The sequence below is a fragment of the Lontra canadensis genome, unplaced genomic scaffold (assembly GCF_010015895.1).
Source record: "Lontra canadensis isolate GAN:19392208 unplaced genomic scaffold, GSC_riverotter_1.0 scaffold38, whole genome shotgun sequence".
Taxonomy (NCBI): Eukaryota; Metazoa; Chordata; class Mammalia; order Carnivora; family Mustelidae; genus Lontra; species Lontra canadensis.
This window is the reverse complement of record NW_022631032.1, coordinates 9,938,286-9,952,071: the sequence shown is the minus strand read 5'-3', so window position 1 is coordinate 9,952,071 and position 13,786 is coordinate 9,938,286. Positions and strand designations below refer to the sequence as shown.

The 13,786-nt window shown below is 37.0% G+C and overlaps 1 protein-coding gene across 4 annotated transcripts in view; it reads right to left on the bottom strand.

Annotated features, from left to right (window-relative positions):
- CEP70 (centrosomal protein 70) overlaps positions 1-13,786 on the bottom strand; it is an 89,990-nt gene that overhangs the window by 55,374 nt on the left and 20,830 nt on the right. For all 4 annotated transcript variants that reach the window (XM_032869603.1, XM_032869600.1, XM_032869601.1 and 1 more), the window contains one exon: positions 4,204-4,373. In XM_032869603.1, coding sequence (XP_032725494.1) covers positions 4,204-4,373 — 170 coding nt within the window. The remainder of the gene's footprint in view (positions 1-4,203; positions 4,374-13,786) is intronic.

The following is a 13,786-nucleotide window of genomic DNA, read 5'->3' as shown; positions in this document are numbered from 1 at the left end:
TGTCACACTGGGAATTCTGAGCAAGACAGTGAGAAGGCAAACACTGATGAGGAAGCATGTAACATTTCTTATCACGTCCTTCATGAAATACTTTTGTTCCTTAGTTATCCTGACATCCAAACGTTAACTTCTCTTCTGCCTACTTTCTTCCTTTATCTGAAATTTGGAAGTTCTCTGGAGTTTGGCCCTTCTAACTGCTGGCCTGATATCTCTACATGGCTGACAAAGGTGCCTAAGCACATGTCTGTAAATGAATTAATCATCTTCCAACCCTCTTCCCCAAACCTAGCTTGAAATCCAGCTATCTTTGACTTCTGTCCTTCTTTTAGGATCTACAGCCAGTTAGTCTCAACAATTCCTGTCTATCTTTCCAATAGCTCTCCTTTCTTTGGCCCTACCTAATGCAGGCCTTTGCAATCTCCAATCTTGGCTATTACAAGTGATTATTAACTTGTCTTTCTGTCTCTGGGATTTTTTCTTCGATCAGAAATTGCCTGGGTGGCTCAGTGGGTTAGGCCTCTGCCTTCAGTTCAGGTTATGATCTTGGGGTCCTGGGACTGAGTCCCAAGTTGGGCTCTCTGCTCAGCGGGGAGCCTGCTTCCCACCTCCCCCCACCACCCGCCTCTCTGTCTACTTATGATCTTTCTCTGTGTGTCAAATAAATAAATAAAATCTTAAAAAAAAAAAAAATTCAGTGGGGGGGAGGGGTTCCTGGTATATAGTAAGCAGAACCCAAACTCTTCAGCCTGTAGGTTAAGCCCTTCAAAGTTCCAACACACCTTTCTTTCCATATAGTCTCCTAAAACACTTACCATCATCATCATGTGCACCCTATGTTCCAAAAACTCTTTCACTACTTGGACTATTCTCAAATATATTCAGTTTTCCTGCCACTATACTTCTCTAACTAAAATACTTTTCCCTCACCTCTGCCTATTAAAATTCTATAGTTCCTAATAATCTAGTTTATAAGTTATCTCCTTCATGAAGACTTTTTGGTCATCCCCACATCCCTCAAAGGAAATGAATCTCCCCTTCTGTCATGCCCACTTAGTATCCTATTCGCCCCATTATTATAGCACATACCACTATCTGCCTTGTATTTTACTTGCCTCAGTGTGTGTCTATCTACCCAGTTAGACTATCAGATCCATATATGGCAGGAAACATGGTTTTACTCATCTGTGTATGTTTTATATTGTTTTTCCCAGTGCCTTTGTAACTTTTAACAATAGCTGCAGTGGTTACAACTCATGTATTTCTAATAATGTTAATTCACAATTTTTAAGTTCTGTGTCTCAAACTGAAAATTAGCTTTATTAAAAATTGAATAGAGAGGGGCACCTGGGTGGCTCAGTGGGTTAAGGCCTCTGCATTTGGCTCAGATAATGATCCTGGGATCCTGGGATCGAGCCCCGCATTGGGCTCTCTGCTCGGTGGGGAGCCTGCTTTCCCCCCTACTCTGCCTGCCTCCCCCCCTACTCTGCCTGCCTCTCTGCCTACTTGTGATCTCCGTCTGTCAAATAAATAAATAAACTCTAAAAAAAAAAAAAAGTCAAATAGAGAATCTCTAGGTCATCAGACGAATTCACACCTAAATTAGCTTGACTTCATATGGTACATAAGTTCTCTCAATGCTTCTCTTTTACGCACTGTCTGACTCACTCAGATTGGCTGGTCTTTATACTTGTTTTCATTCCCCTTCCTCCATCTCTCTTACTCTCTTATTTATCCCACTGTAATTGTCTCTCCTTTTTCTTCTTTTTGTTCTTCTTTACTCTTATATTTTCCCCTCTGCTTCTCTCTTTTTAAAATTTATTCACACCTATCTCTATTTTTATGGTATTTTAATTGTAATTTTTAGATTTTTGTCCTTGTTCTTTCCTTCAAAAAGATGAAAATTGGGGCGCCTGGGTGGCTCAGTGCGTTGGGCCTCTGCCTTCAGCTCAGGTCATGGTCTCAGGGTCCTGGGATTGAACCCCACATTGGGCTCTCTGCTCAGCAGGGAGCCTGCTTCCCTTCCTCTCTCTCTCTGCCTGCCTCTCTGTCTACTTGTGATCTCTGTCAAATAAGTGAATAAAATCTTTAAAAAAAAAAGATGAAAATTACGTGTTATTCTTTCTTAAATAATTATCAAAATCTATAATCTTGTTTTTAGTTTCTATGAGACCTCATTTATTTTTATAATAAAACAGAAATACCTAGTTAGTAAAGATCCCCAGTCCTACTATGTAAATACTTAGTTAGAATGTAATTAGCTTATACTATTAAGTGAAAAAAACATGGTGTTACTCTTTATACAAAAAGGGAAAATATGAATATAATATCCATACTGCTTGTATTTGATAAAAATAAAACTAAACATTTAAAATTACCTGTAATGGAAGGTAAGGAATAGAGCCAAGGGGATAGAAATGAAAACACAACTTTTCTGAATATAATTAGTTTCAACTTTGGAATTGTATCAATGTCTTACATACTCAAAAGTAAAGGGAAAATAAAAAAGCAATCCCTAAATATTGAAAACAAATCAAAACCAACTTAACTGAACATTAATTTGGTGACACAAACATACAAAGGAATATTTCAAGATATTTTAGAACACTATATCTGCATTCTAGAAAATATTATTAATGTCAAAGGTAATTGCAAAGAGATTTAAATTTCATAAAGTAGACTTATTATTAGCAGTAATTCTGGTCAACCATTTTTATATGTTATATAATAAAGCAAATAAATAGTTACAGGATATTGTTCTTAGGAGTAAGGATTTCTAGTATAAAAGGAAAGTTACAAATGTAGAATCAGAGTTTAAACAAAAATCCTGTAATGTTAACTTCAGCTGGAAAAAAATTAATGATTTGTTTTTTCCCAGAAATATACACAATTCCTTGTACTCTTCTAAAAAGTCTTAAATCAATGACAAAATAATAAACATTATATGCATGACAAGCAACCCCAACACCAAACTATGGTCTCTAAAAACCACTCCTGACTAAAAAAATATATAATTAATTAATCTTATATTTAATTTAGTTAATTTTAATTCTAAATGTTTAGTGTTAGCTTTAACAAATATCTGAATTCATCCCCCAAAAGAGCTCTGGGACAGAAATAAAAAAGAAAAAAGAAAAAGCACAGAATGTGCCTTCTGTCTAAAAGAAATCTAATATCAATGAGGTTGGGTCAAAAGTGTATAATACTAGCATTAAGAAGAATACTAGCATAAAGAAGTTCTAGGAGTTAATAACAACACTTGAAAAAAGAGAGGATAGTCACAAACAAACAAAAAATTGTATTGCTTATCACTGGAAATCATAAGGGCATCAACTCCTTACTCCAAAGTGGGAATTAAAATGAAAAAACTGAGCAGTAATTCTACCTTCCCTGTAACAAACCACACAAGGCAACCAAATAGCCCCTAGTCAATAGGAAAGGTTCTTTTTACGGAAGAATTCCATGGGGGAATGGGAGAAACAAAATAACTGAAAAATCACCATCTTGCAAAATCATCAGTTGGGTAAAACCATTAGATGAAGGAACGATGGGGAATTCTATAGTGGAAGGATCAAGGATCAAGGATTTAACCCCCTGAACAATCTTAGCATCCTTAAGAGTAAGTCAACTGGACAATATGTGCCTCCTGACATGTTACAATTAGAAGCCTTCATTACCACATATAAAGTATTTTGCCAAAAATATTTGTATCTCAATTTAGTCCTAACTTCCAGTTTAGACAGATAGAGGAGACAAAAGAATAAATTAAATGACAAAATAAGGAAGCAAAATATAGCATGAACTTCTCCAGGCCAAATGACCAGTTTCTTCCTCGGGGGGGGGGGGGGCACGGAGGTGGGAAAGCAGAGAAGAGGGGGAGGAAGACTCATCCAGTTTTTAAGAGATATAACCATTCCCTTGGGGCGCCTGGGTGGCTCAGTGGGTTAAGCCGCTGCCTTCGGCTCAGGTCATGATCTCAGGGTCCTGGGATCGAGTCCCACATCGGGATCTCTGCTCAGCAGGGGGCCTGCTTCCCTCTCTCTCTCTCTCTGCCTGCCTCTCTGTCTACTTGTGATCTCTCTCTGTCAAATAAATAAATAAAATCTTTAAAAAAAAAAAAAAAAAGAGATATAACCATTCCCAATAAAAAATCTGTTTTAAAAACTGATAATGAATCTATATATCAATTTATATAGGAAACATTACTGTCGATCCAAGATGGTATGAGGAACTCTTTTGCAGAGATAAGCAAACACTCTGTTTTGAGTGACAATGCGCTCTTCCTCCTCCTTTGTTAATCTATAGATATCCTTTTGCAAAGAAGCAATAGTCTCTTGTTGTTCCATTCGTTTTTTCTTATAATGTTGACATTTCACCTGTAAGAAATTTTTCAAAAAAATATAATTATGATATGTACATCTAGGACATGGTGTCCTAACAATATTATACAAAAAGCTGTCTTCACAGTTTCTATTGGGATGCTTCAGTCAAGAACTTCAAGAACTGTTTTTATTTTGTTTTTATTTTTATTTTTTTTAAAGATTTTATTTATTTGACAGACAGAGATCACAAGTAGGCAGAGAGGCAGGCAGAGAGAGAGGAGGAAGCAGGCTCCCTGCGGAGCAGAGAGCCCGACGACGCAGGGCCTGATCCCAGGACCCTGAGATCATGACCTGAGCCGATGGCAGAGGCTTTAACCCACTGAGCCACCCAGGCGCCCCAAGAACTGTTTTTAAATGGGTGCAAGCTCCAAGAACATTAATAAGCCATGAACACAAAAAATACAATGTAAAATAGGAAAAATTAGTTTATAATTAATCACATGCATTCACGTTTTTATAAGTAAAGGAACTCCATAAAACTGATATAATTTTGTGTATAGGTTTAGATGAAAATAATAATCAGGAAGGGATTTTAAGAATGTTAAAAAGAAACAAGATTTAGAAAGAAACTGAGGGTTTCAGAGGGAAGAGGGGTTGAGGAATGGGGAAACCGGATGATGGGCATTAAGAAGGGCACATGTGGTGATGAGCACTGGGTATTATATGCAACTAATGAATCGCTGAACAGTACATCAAAAACTAATGATGTACTATATACTGGCTAATGGAACATAATTTAAAAAAAAAAGAAGTATAAAAGAGAAGAAAAAAAGAAATCTGATTTAAAATTCAGATTTTTTTTTTTTTAGATTTTATTTATTTATTTATTTGAGAGAGAGAGAGACACAGCAAGAGAAGTAATACAAGCAGGGGGAGTGGGAGAGGGAAAAGGAGACTTCTGGCCAAGCAGGGAGCCCACTGAGGAGCTCGATCCCAGGACCCTGGGATCATGACCTGAGCCAAAAGCAGACGCTCAACAACTGAGCCACCCAGGCACCCCTAAAATTCAGATTCTTTTTTTATTATTATTAATTAATTATTTATTTCTTTATTTTTATTTGACAGAAGAGATCACAAGTAGGCAGAGAGGCAGGCAGAGAGAGAGGAAGGGAAGCAGGCTCCCCGCTGAGCAGAGAGTCCGATGCGGGGCTCGATCCCAGGACTCTGGGATCATGACCTGAGCCAAAGGCAGAGGCTTTAACCCATTGAGCCACCCAGGAGCCCCTAAAATTCAGATTCTTAAATGATCAATGATAATTCAGGATTTCAGATGGCTTGATCAACTTAGGCAATCATGCAATATGAAAGACAGTAAACTCAGAGTAACTCCCTAATGAGGATTTATTATTAAGAAATAATATATACCCCAAGATTTATAAGGAATAAATAAATTACATTATATTCTAAATATATATTTATATATTAAATTTATATTCCTTATATAAATATAAGGAATATAAATCTTGGACACTCTCTGGTCTTCAATGAAATATCACTGGCCTGGTTTTTCCTTTATTCCCTAGCTTTAATCCTGCAATGTCCCTTGAAAGCTCATTATCAAGAGCACCATCATTGTTGTTATTGATACACTTTTTATTAAGTTCAGTGAGAAACCCCATCCCCAACTAATTTCCATATAACTAAGACATACTATTTTTAGAAGAGAATGCCTTGTCTAAGCACATGTTCACCTGCCCATAGTGTCAAGTTACTGAGACTTAGATAACCTCAAGGGGAAAAGGGGACTCAGCTTCCAATATCATAACAATTCCCAGTAACCAGTGATCATCTGCCTCAGCCCCAACTTGGAAGCCAGGTATTTGCTGTATAGCCAAGTGATGTGGGTTCCTATTCCACCTGTAACTATACATTAGCCATAAAACCAGAATAATTTAGTTTTTCAAGGTTACAGGTATAAGAGCAATATACAAGAATCAACTGTATCTCTCCTAAGTTATTCTATGAAGCCAACATTACCCTGATACCAAGCCAGACAACGCAATACAAAAGAACCACAAAACAATATCCCTTATAAACTCTAATGCAGATAATCCCTAACAAAATACTAGCAAACCAAATCCAGCAGCATATTAAAAGGACTGTACACCAGGACCAAGTGAGATTTATTCTTGGAATGCAAGAATGACTCAACATATGAAAAATAGGGGTGCCTGGGTGGTTCAGATGGTTAAGCATTTGCCTCTGGCTCAAGTCATGATTTCTAGGTCCTGAGATCAAGCCTCATGTCGGGCTCCCAGCGCAGCCGGGAGTCTGCTTCTCCCTCTCCTTCTCCCCCTGCTCATTCTCTCTTTCAAATGAATAAATAAAATCTTTTTTTAAAAAAACTATGAAAAATCAATGTAGTACACATTAACAGAATGAAGAAAAAGCACATGATCATTTCAATTGATACAGAAAAAGCATTTGACAAAATCCAATACCTTTCATGAAAAAACGCTCAACAAACTAGGAATAAAAGGAAAGAATCTAAACATAATAAAAGCCATTTACAAAAAACCCACAGTGAACCTCATACTCAGTAGAGAAAGACTGAAAGCTTTTCCTCTAAGATCAGAAACAAGGTAAAGATGCTTGCACTTGCTATTCCACATAGTACTGGAAGTCCTAGTCAGACTAATCAGGCAAGAAAAAGAAATAAAAGGCATCCATTTTGGAAAGAAGTAAAATTATGTTTGCAGATGATATGGTCTTATACGCAGAAAAGCTAAAATGTCCACAAACAAAAAACAAAGCAAAACAAAAAACGAAAACAAAAAAACATCAACAAAAAAACTGTGAGAACTAATGAATGAATTCAGCAAAGTAGCAGGATATGAAGCCAACACAGAAAAATGAATTGCATTTCTATACACTAACAATGAACAATCCAAAAGGGAAATTAAGAAAACGATTTCAGGAATGCCTGGGTGGCTCAAGCAGTTAAACGTCCAACTCTTGATTTCAACCCAGGTCATGACCTCAGGGTTATGGGATCAAACCCCATGTTGGGCTCCATGCTCAACAGGAGTCTGCTTGAGATTCTCTCTCTCCCTCTGCCCCTACCCCCTTCACTCTCTATCTCTCTCAAAATAAGTAAATAAATCTTTTTTTTTAAATTGCATTTACAAAGCATCAAAAAGAATAGAAATAAACCAAGAAGTCAAGAGACTTACACACTGAAAATTACAAAAGGCTCTGAAGGAAAGTAAATAAGGCACAAATGAATGGAAAAGACTCTGTGTTCACAGGCAGGAAGACTTAATATTGTTAAGAAGTCAGTATTACCCAAAGTGATGTACAGATTCAATGAGACTCCTACCAAAATCCTAATGACTTTTTTTTGCAGACACAGAAAAATCTGTCCTAAAAACAATCTTGAAAAGGAACAAAGTTAAAGCTCTCACACTTCCTGATTTCAAAGCTTACTATAAAACTACAGTAATCAAAACAGTGTGATACTGAAATAGACAGATGTATATACTAATGGAGTAGAAGAGAGAGCCAAAAATAATCCTGTGGATATATGATCACACTATTTTCATCAAGGGTACGAAGACCATTCAATAGGAAAAGAACAGGCTTTGTTCAACAAATAATGTTGGGAAAACCGGGTATCTACATGCAAAAGAATTAAGTTGGACCCTTATCTAACACCATATTACAAAAAATTAATTTAAAATGGATCAAAGATCTGGGGCACCTGGATGGCTCACTGGGTTAAATAAAGCCTCTGCCTTCGACTCAGGTCATGATCTCAGGGTCCTGGGATCAAGCCCCACATTGGGCTCTCTGCTCCATGGGGAGCCTGCTTCCTCCTCTTTCTCTCTGCCTGCCTCTCTCCTTACTTGTGATCTCTGTCTGTCAAATAAATAAATAAAATCTTTAAAAAAATTAATAATAAAATGGATCAAAGATCTAAATATATGAAATAAAACTTGAAAACTCTTAGAAGAAAGCATAAGACAAAAGCTTCATGATACTGGATTTAGCAATCATTTCTTGGATAGGACACAAAAAGCATAAGCAAGAGAAAAAAAATAGACAAATTGGACTTCATCCAAATTTAAAACATTTGTGCATCAAAGGACACTATCAACAGAGTAAAAGGACAACCCACAGTAAGAGAGAAACTATTTTCAAATAATATGATAAGGAGTCAGTATACAGAATAAAGAACTCTAAAACAAAATCCAATTAAAAAACAAGAAAAGGACTTGCATAGACATTTCTCTAAAGAACATACACAAATGACCAATAAGCACCTGAAAAGAATGCTCAACATCACTGACTATTAGAAAGATGCAAATCAAAACCAGAATGAGGGGTGCCTGGGCAGCTCAGTGGGTTAAAGCCTCTGCCTCCGGCTCAGGTCATGATTCCAGGGTCCTGGGATCGAGCCCTGCATCGGGCTCTCTGCTCAGCAGGAAACCTGCTTCCTCCTCTCTCTCTGCCTGCCTCTCTGCCTACTTGTGATCTCCGTCTGTCAAATAAATAAATAAATAAATAAATAAAATCTTAAAAAAAAACCCACGCCAGAATGAAATAACTCTTCACAGCCATTACGACTATTACTATTGAAAACACAACAAAATAAAAAATAACAAGCGTCGGTAAGAATGTGGAGTAACTGAAACTTTAGTACATTGCTAGTGGAAATGTCAAATGTTGCAGCAACTCCAGAGAATATACTGCAGTTCCTCAAAAAAATTAAACATAAAATTACCATATGACCAACAAATTCCACTTCTGGATATATACCCAAAAGAACTGAAACCAGGGACTTGAATAGCCATTTGTATACCCATGTTAATAGCAGTTTTATTCACAATGGCCAAAGGTGAAAACAATCTAGGTGTCTATTGATGGATGAATGGATAAACGAGATGTGGTATATGTACACAAAATAATGTTATTTGGCTTTAAAAAGAAAGGATATTCCAACACACACTACAACATGGATAAATATTGAAGACATTTTGCTAAAATGAAATAAGTCAGTCACAGGAGGACAAATATTGTATGATTCCACTTATATGAGACAAAGTATCTACAATAGTCAAATAACAAGACAGAAAGTAGAATGGTAGTTGCCAAGAGTTGCAGAGAGCAAAGAATGAACAGTTACTGTTTAAAGAGGATGGAGTTTTAGTTTGGGAAGATGAAAAAAGTTCTGTTGATGGATGGTAAGGACAGATGCACAACATGAACGCACTTAATGCCACTGAAGTGTATACTTTTTAAATGGTAAAGTTTATGTTAAGTATAATTTACAATAGAAAAAGGGGGAAATTCAATTTCTCTGTACATACTAGCAATGAACAGTAAGAAATTAAACAAAATTAAAGTATTTGGCTTCAGGTGGAAGAGCGTGTGACTCTTGATCTAGGGGTCGTGAGTTTGAACCCCACAATGAGTGTAGCAATTACTTAAAAATAAAATCTTTGGGGCGCCTGGGTGGCTCAGTGGATTAAGCCACTGCCTTCGGCTCAGGTCATGATCTCAGGGTCCTGGGATCGAGCCCTGCATTGGGCTCTCTGCTCCATGGGGAGCCTGCTTCCCCTTCTCTCTCTGCCTGCCTCTCTGCCTACTTGTGATCTCTCTCTCTGTCAAATAAATAAATAAAATCTTAAAAAAAAAAAAAAAAAGTCTTTAGGGTGCCTGGGTGGCTCAGTCAGTTAAGTGTCTACCTTCAGCTCAGGTCATGATCCCAGGATCCAGGGACTGAATCCTGCATCAGGCTCCCGATCACCGGGGAGTCTGCTTTTCCCTCTACCCCTCCCCACTGCTCATGATCTCTGTCTCAAATAAAATCTTTAAAAAAATTAACTAACTAAAATAAAGTAAAAATCTTTAGAGGCACCTAGGTGGTTCTGTTGGTTAAGCATCTGCCTTCAGCTCAAGTCATGATCCCAAGATCCTGGGATCAAGCCCCATTTGGGTTCCCTGCGGGGGAGTCTGCCACTCCCCTTGCTTGTGCTCTCTCGCTCTCCCTCTCTCTCAAATATTTTTTAAAAATCTTTAAAAATTAAATAGAAAGTATAATAATTTACAATACTATTAAAATACTGAATACTTAGAGATAAATCTGTTAAAGCATGTGAAAGACCAGCATACTCCAAATTACAAAACACTACTAAGAGGGGGCACCTGGGTGGTTCAGTCTGTTAAGCATCTGACTCTTGATCTCAGCCCAGGTCTTGATCTCAGGGTCCTAAGGTTAAACCCTGTGTAGGGCTTAAAACAACAACAACAATAAAACAAACAAAAAACATTGCTGAGAGAAATTAAAGGCCTAAACAAATAGAAATATGTTTATGGATCACAACATTCAATATTGTTAAAATGCCATTCTCCCAAATAGGTCTATGTACTCAATAAAATCCCAGCAGGCTTTTTTTGTAGAAATCAACAAGCTAATTACAAAATTCACACAGAAATGTAAAAGACCTAAAATAGCCAAAACAACATTGACAAAGAAAAATGTAAAAGACTTACAGCGCCTGCTTACAAGGTTAACAGTAATTAAAACAGTGTGGTACTTCCATAAAGACAGATACATTTATCGGTGAAACAGAACCGAGTCCGGAAATAGACCCACACATACAAAAACTGATTTTCACCAAAAGTACAAAGCAATCTGGTAGAGAAAGGATACTCTTTTTAACAAATGGTGGTAGGACAACTGGATACTGTGACCTTGGGCTAGGCACCACTTTTTTAGATACAAACCAAAACCATGATCTATTAAAAAAAAATTGACAGACTGAACTTCATCAAATTTAATTAAGCTCCTTGAAGAACACTGAAAAAATGAAGACAAGTCACAGGCAGTTTCTTAAAAAGTTAAATATATATTTATCATACATTCAGCAATTACAGCCTTAGGTATCTACTGAGGAGAAATGAAAGCATATGTCCACAAAAAGAGTAGAACACAAACGTTAATAAGTTTTATATGTAATCGTCAAAAACTGGAAACAACTCAAGAGTACACTAAGAGGTAAATATACTATGGTATATCAATACAATGGAATACTTATCAGTAATAAAACAGTATTAACCAATGATACATCCAGCAATATGAATGAATCTTGAAATAATTATGCTGAGTGAAAGAGGACTAGATACTGATTTTGAAAGAGTAGGCAGTTAGCTAGATAAGAGCTGGAGGCAAGGATGGTGGTGAGCAATAGTTAAATAGTTCCCTACCTCCCAGGGCTATCAGATCAAGAACAGCAGGTGCAGAGCATGTGTTCTCCTTTCCTGCCTGTGTCCTAACATAACCTACATCATATCATCTTCATTATATTTACACTGTGGTTTCGACTCCTCCCTTTCCGTGGGGAAAGATGGCCATGACAGTTCTGGCCAGAACCTTGTAAGACCAAAAACTCCCCCTCTCTACCAGCAGGAGTCCCTTAGATGACTGGAAACAACCTCAGAGACCACTGTAGCGATGATCGACCCATAACCTATGCAAACATAAAAAGAAAAGACACCCCTAACTCCAGTGTAGTCGCCAACTCTGGGCCTGCCCACTCACCCATCTTGAGAGTATACTATCCTTAATAAACCGCTTTGTGCTTGCTACTTTCCTCTTTTATTGGAGTGTGAATTCTCATAAATCTTTCATGGGGAATTCAAGAACCAAGACCTCCATTCACATAATACAGAATCTCCCACCAGTAACAATAGCCAGTGCCAAATAAATTGTCCTTTTCCTTCCCGTATCTCTCTTTCCTCCCTTTCAGTACTTATAAGGCAGTCATATATTCTGAATGTCTTGCTGACTTTAAAAAATTTTAGGTCTATTTTTTTCATTTGGCCCCAAGAAACATTGTCTTATGGTTTGGTGTATTATTTCAGAAAGCTAAACTCAAAAGATGAATCCAACATAAAGTAAAAAATTGAAGCTAAAGAACTTATGGGAAAAGGTATATAAAAGAGCTTGGTGGAGTGCCTGGGTGGCTTAGTTGGTTAAGCGACTGCTTTCAGCTCAGGTCATGACCTGGGGGTCCTGGGATCGAGTCCTGCATTGGGCTTCCTGCTCTGCAGGAATCTGCTTCTCCCTCTGCCTGCCACTCCCTCTGCTTGTGGTCTCTCTCTCTCTGTGTCAAATAAATAAATAAAATCTTAAAAAAAAAAAAAAAGAGAGCTTGGTGGCTTTACCTTGAGTGGTTTGAATAATAACAATTAGGGCAGAGTATGTAATTAGATTTTTTTGCTTGCTTTGTAAAAATTTAAATAATAATATTTTGTGTTATTTCAATTTTCAGTGGTAACAAAGTACAGAATCAATAAAAATAGAGAATTGAATATACAACAATATAAGTCGGGGAGTAGCAAAATTGTTTTGGGTGTTGCACTGGCATGGACTAAGGTAAAAATTACAAAGTAATACTAAATTTCTTTTTAAATGAAGTAGAGTTTATATGCAATGTTACATTAGTTTCAGGTATACGACATAGTAATTCAACAATTCTATACTTCATGCTATACTCACAAGTATAGCTACCATTTGTCAGCCTAGAATGCTACTACAATACCATTGAGTATATTCCCTATGCTGTAGGGAATATACTCAATTTAACCTTTTAACCCCATGACTTACTCATTCCATAACTAGGAGCAAGTATCTCCCACTCCTCTTCACCCATTTTGAACATTCCCCTATCACCCTCATCTGGCAACCATCAATTTGTCCTTTATATTTATGGGTCTGTTTCTACTTTTTATTTATCCTTTTGTCTTTTAGATCCCACACATGTAAGCGAAATCATATGGTATTTGTCTTTTCCCACCTGACTTAATTCACTTACATAATACCCTCTAGGTTCATCCATATTACCACAAAAGGCAAGATCTCATTCTTTCTTATGACTGAGTAATATATACCACATCTTCTTTATCCATTCATCTACCAATAGAGGCTTGGGTTGCTTCTATATCTTAGCTATTATAAATAATGCTGCAATAAACATAGGAGTGAAGGTATCTTTTCCTATTAGTGTTTTCCTTTTCTTCAGGAAAATACCCAGTAGTGGAATTATGGGGTCACATGGTATTTCTACTTTTAGTTTTTTGAGGAATCTCCATTTTAGTTTGTACAGTGGTTACACCAAATTACATTCCCACGAACAGTGCAAGAAAGTTCCTTTTTCTCCACATTCTCACCAACACTTATGTTTTTGGGGTTTTGTTTTGTTTTGTTTTTGTTTCATTTTGTTTCGATTCTGGCCATTCTGATAAGTATAAGGTAGTATCTTCTTATGGTTTCTATGTGCGTTTCCCTGATGATTAATGATGTTGAGCATCTTTTCATGTGTTTGTTGACCATCTGTATGTTGTCTTTGGAAAAATGTCTATTCAGGTCCTCTGCCCAGATTTTGATCAGACTGTTTGGGGGT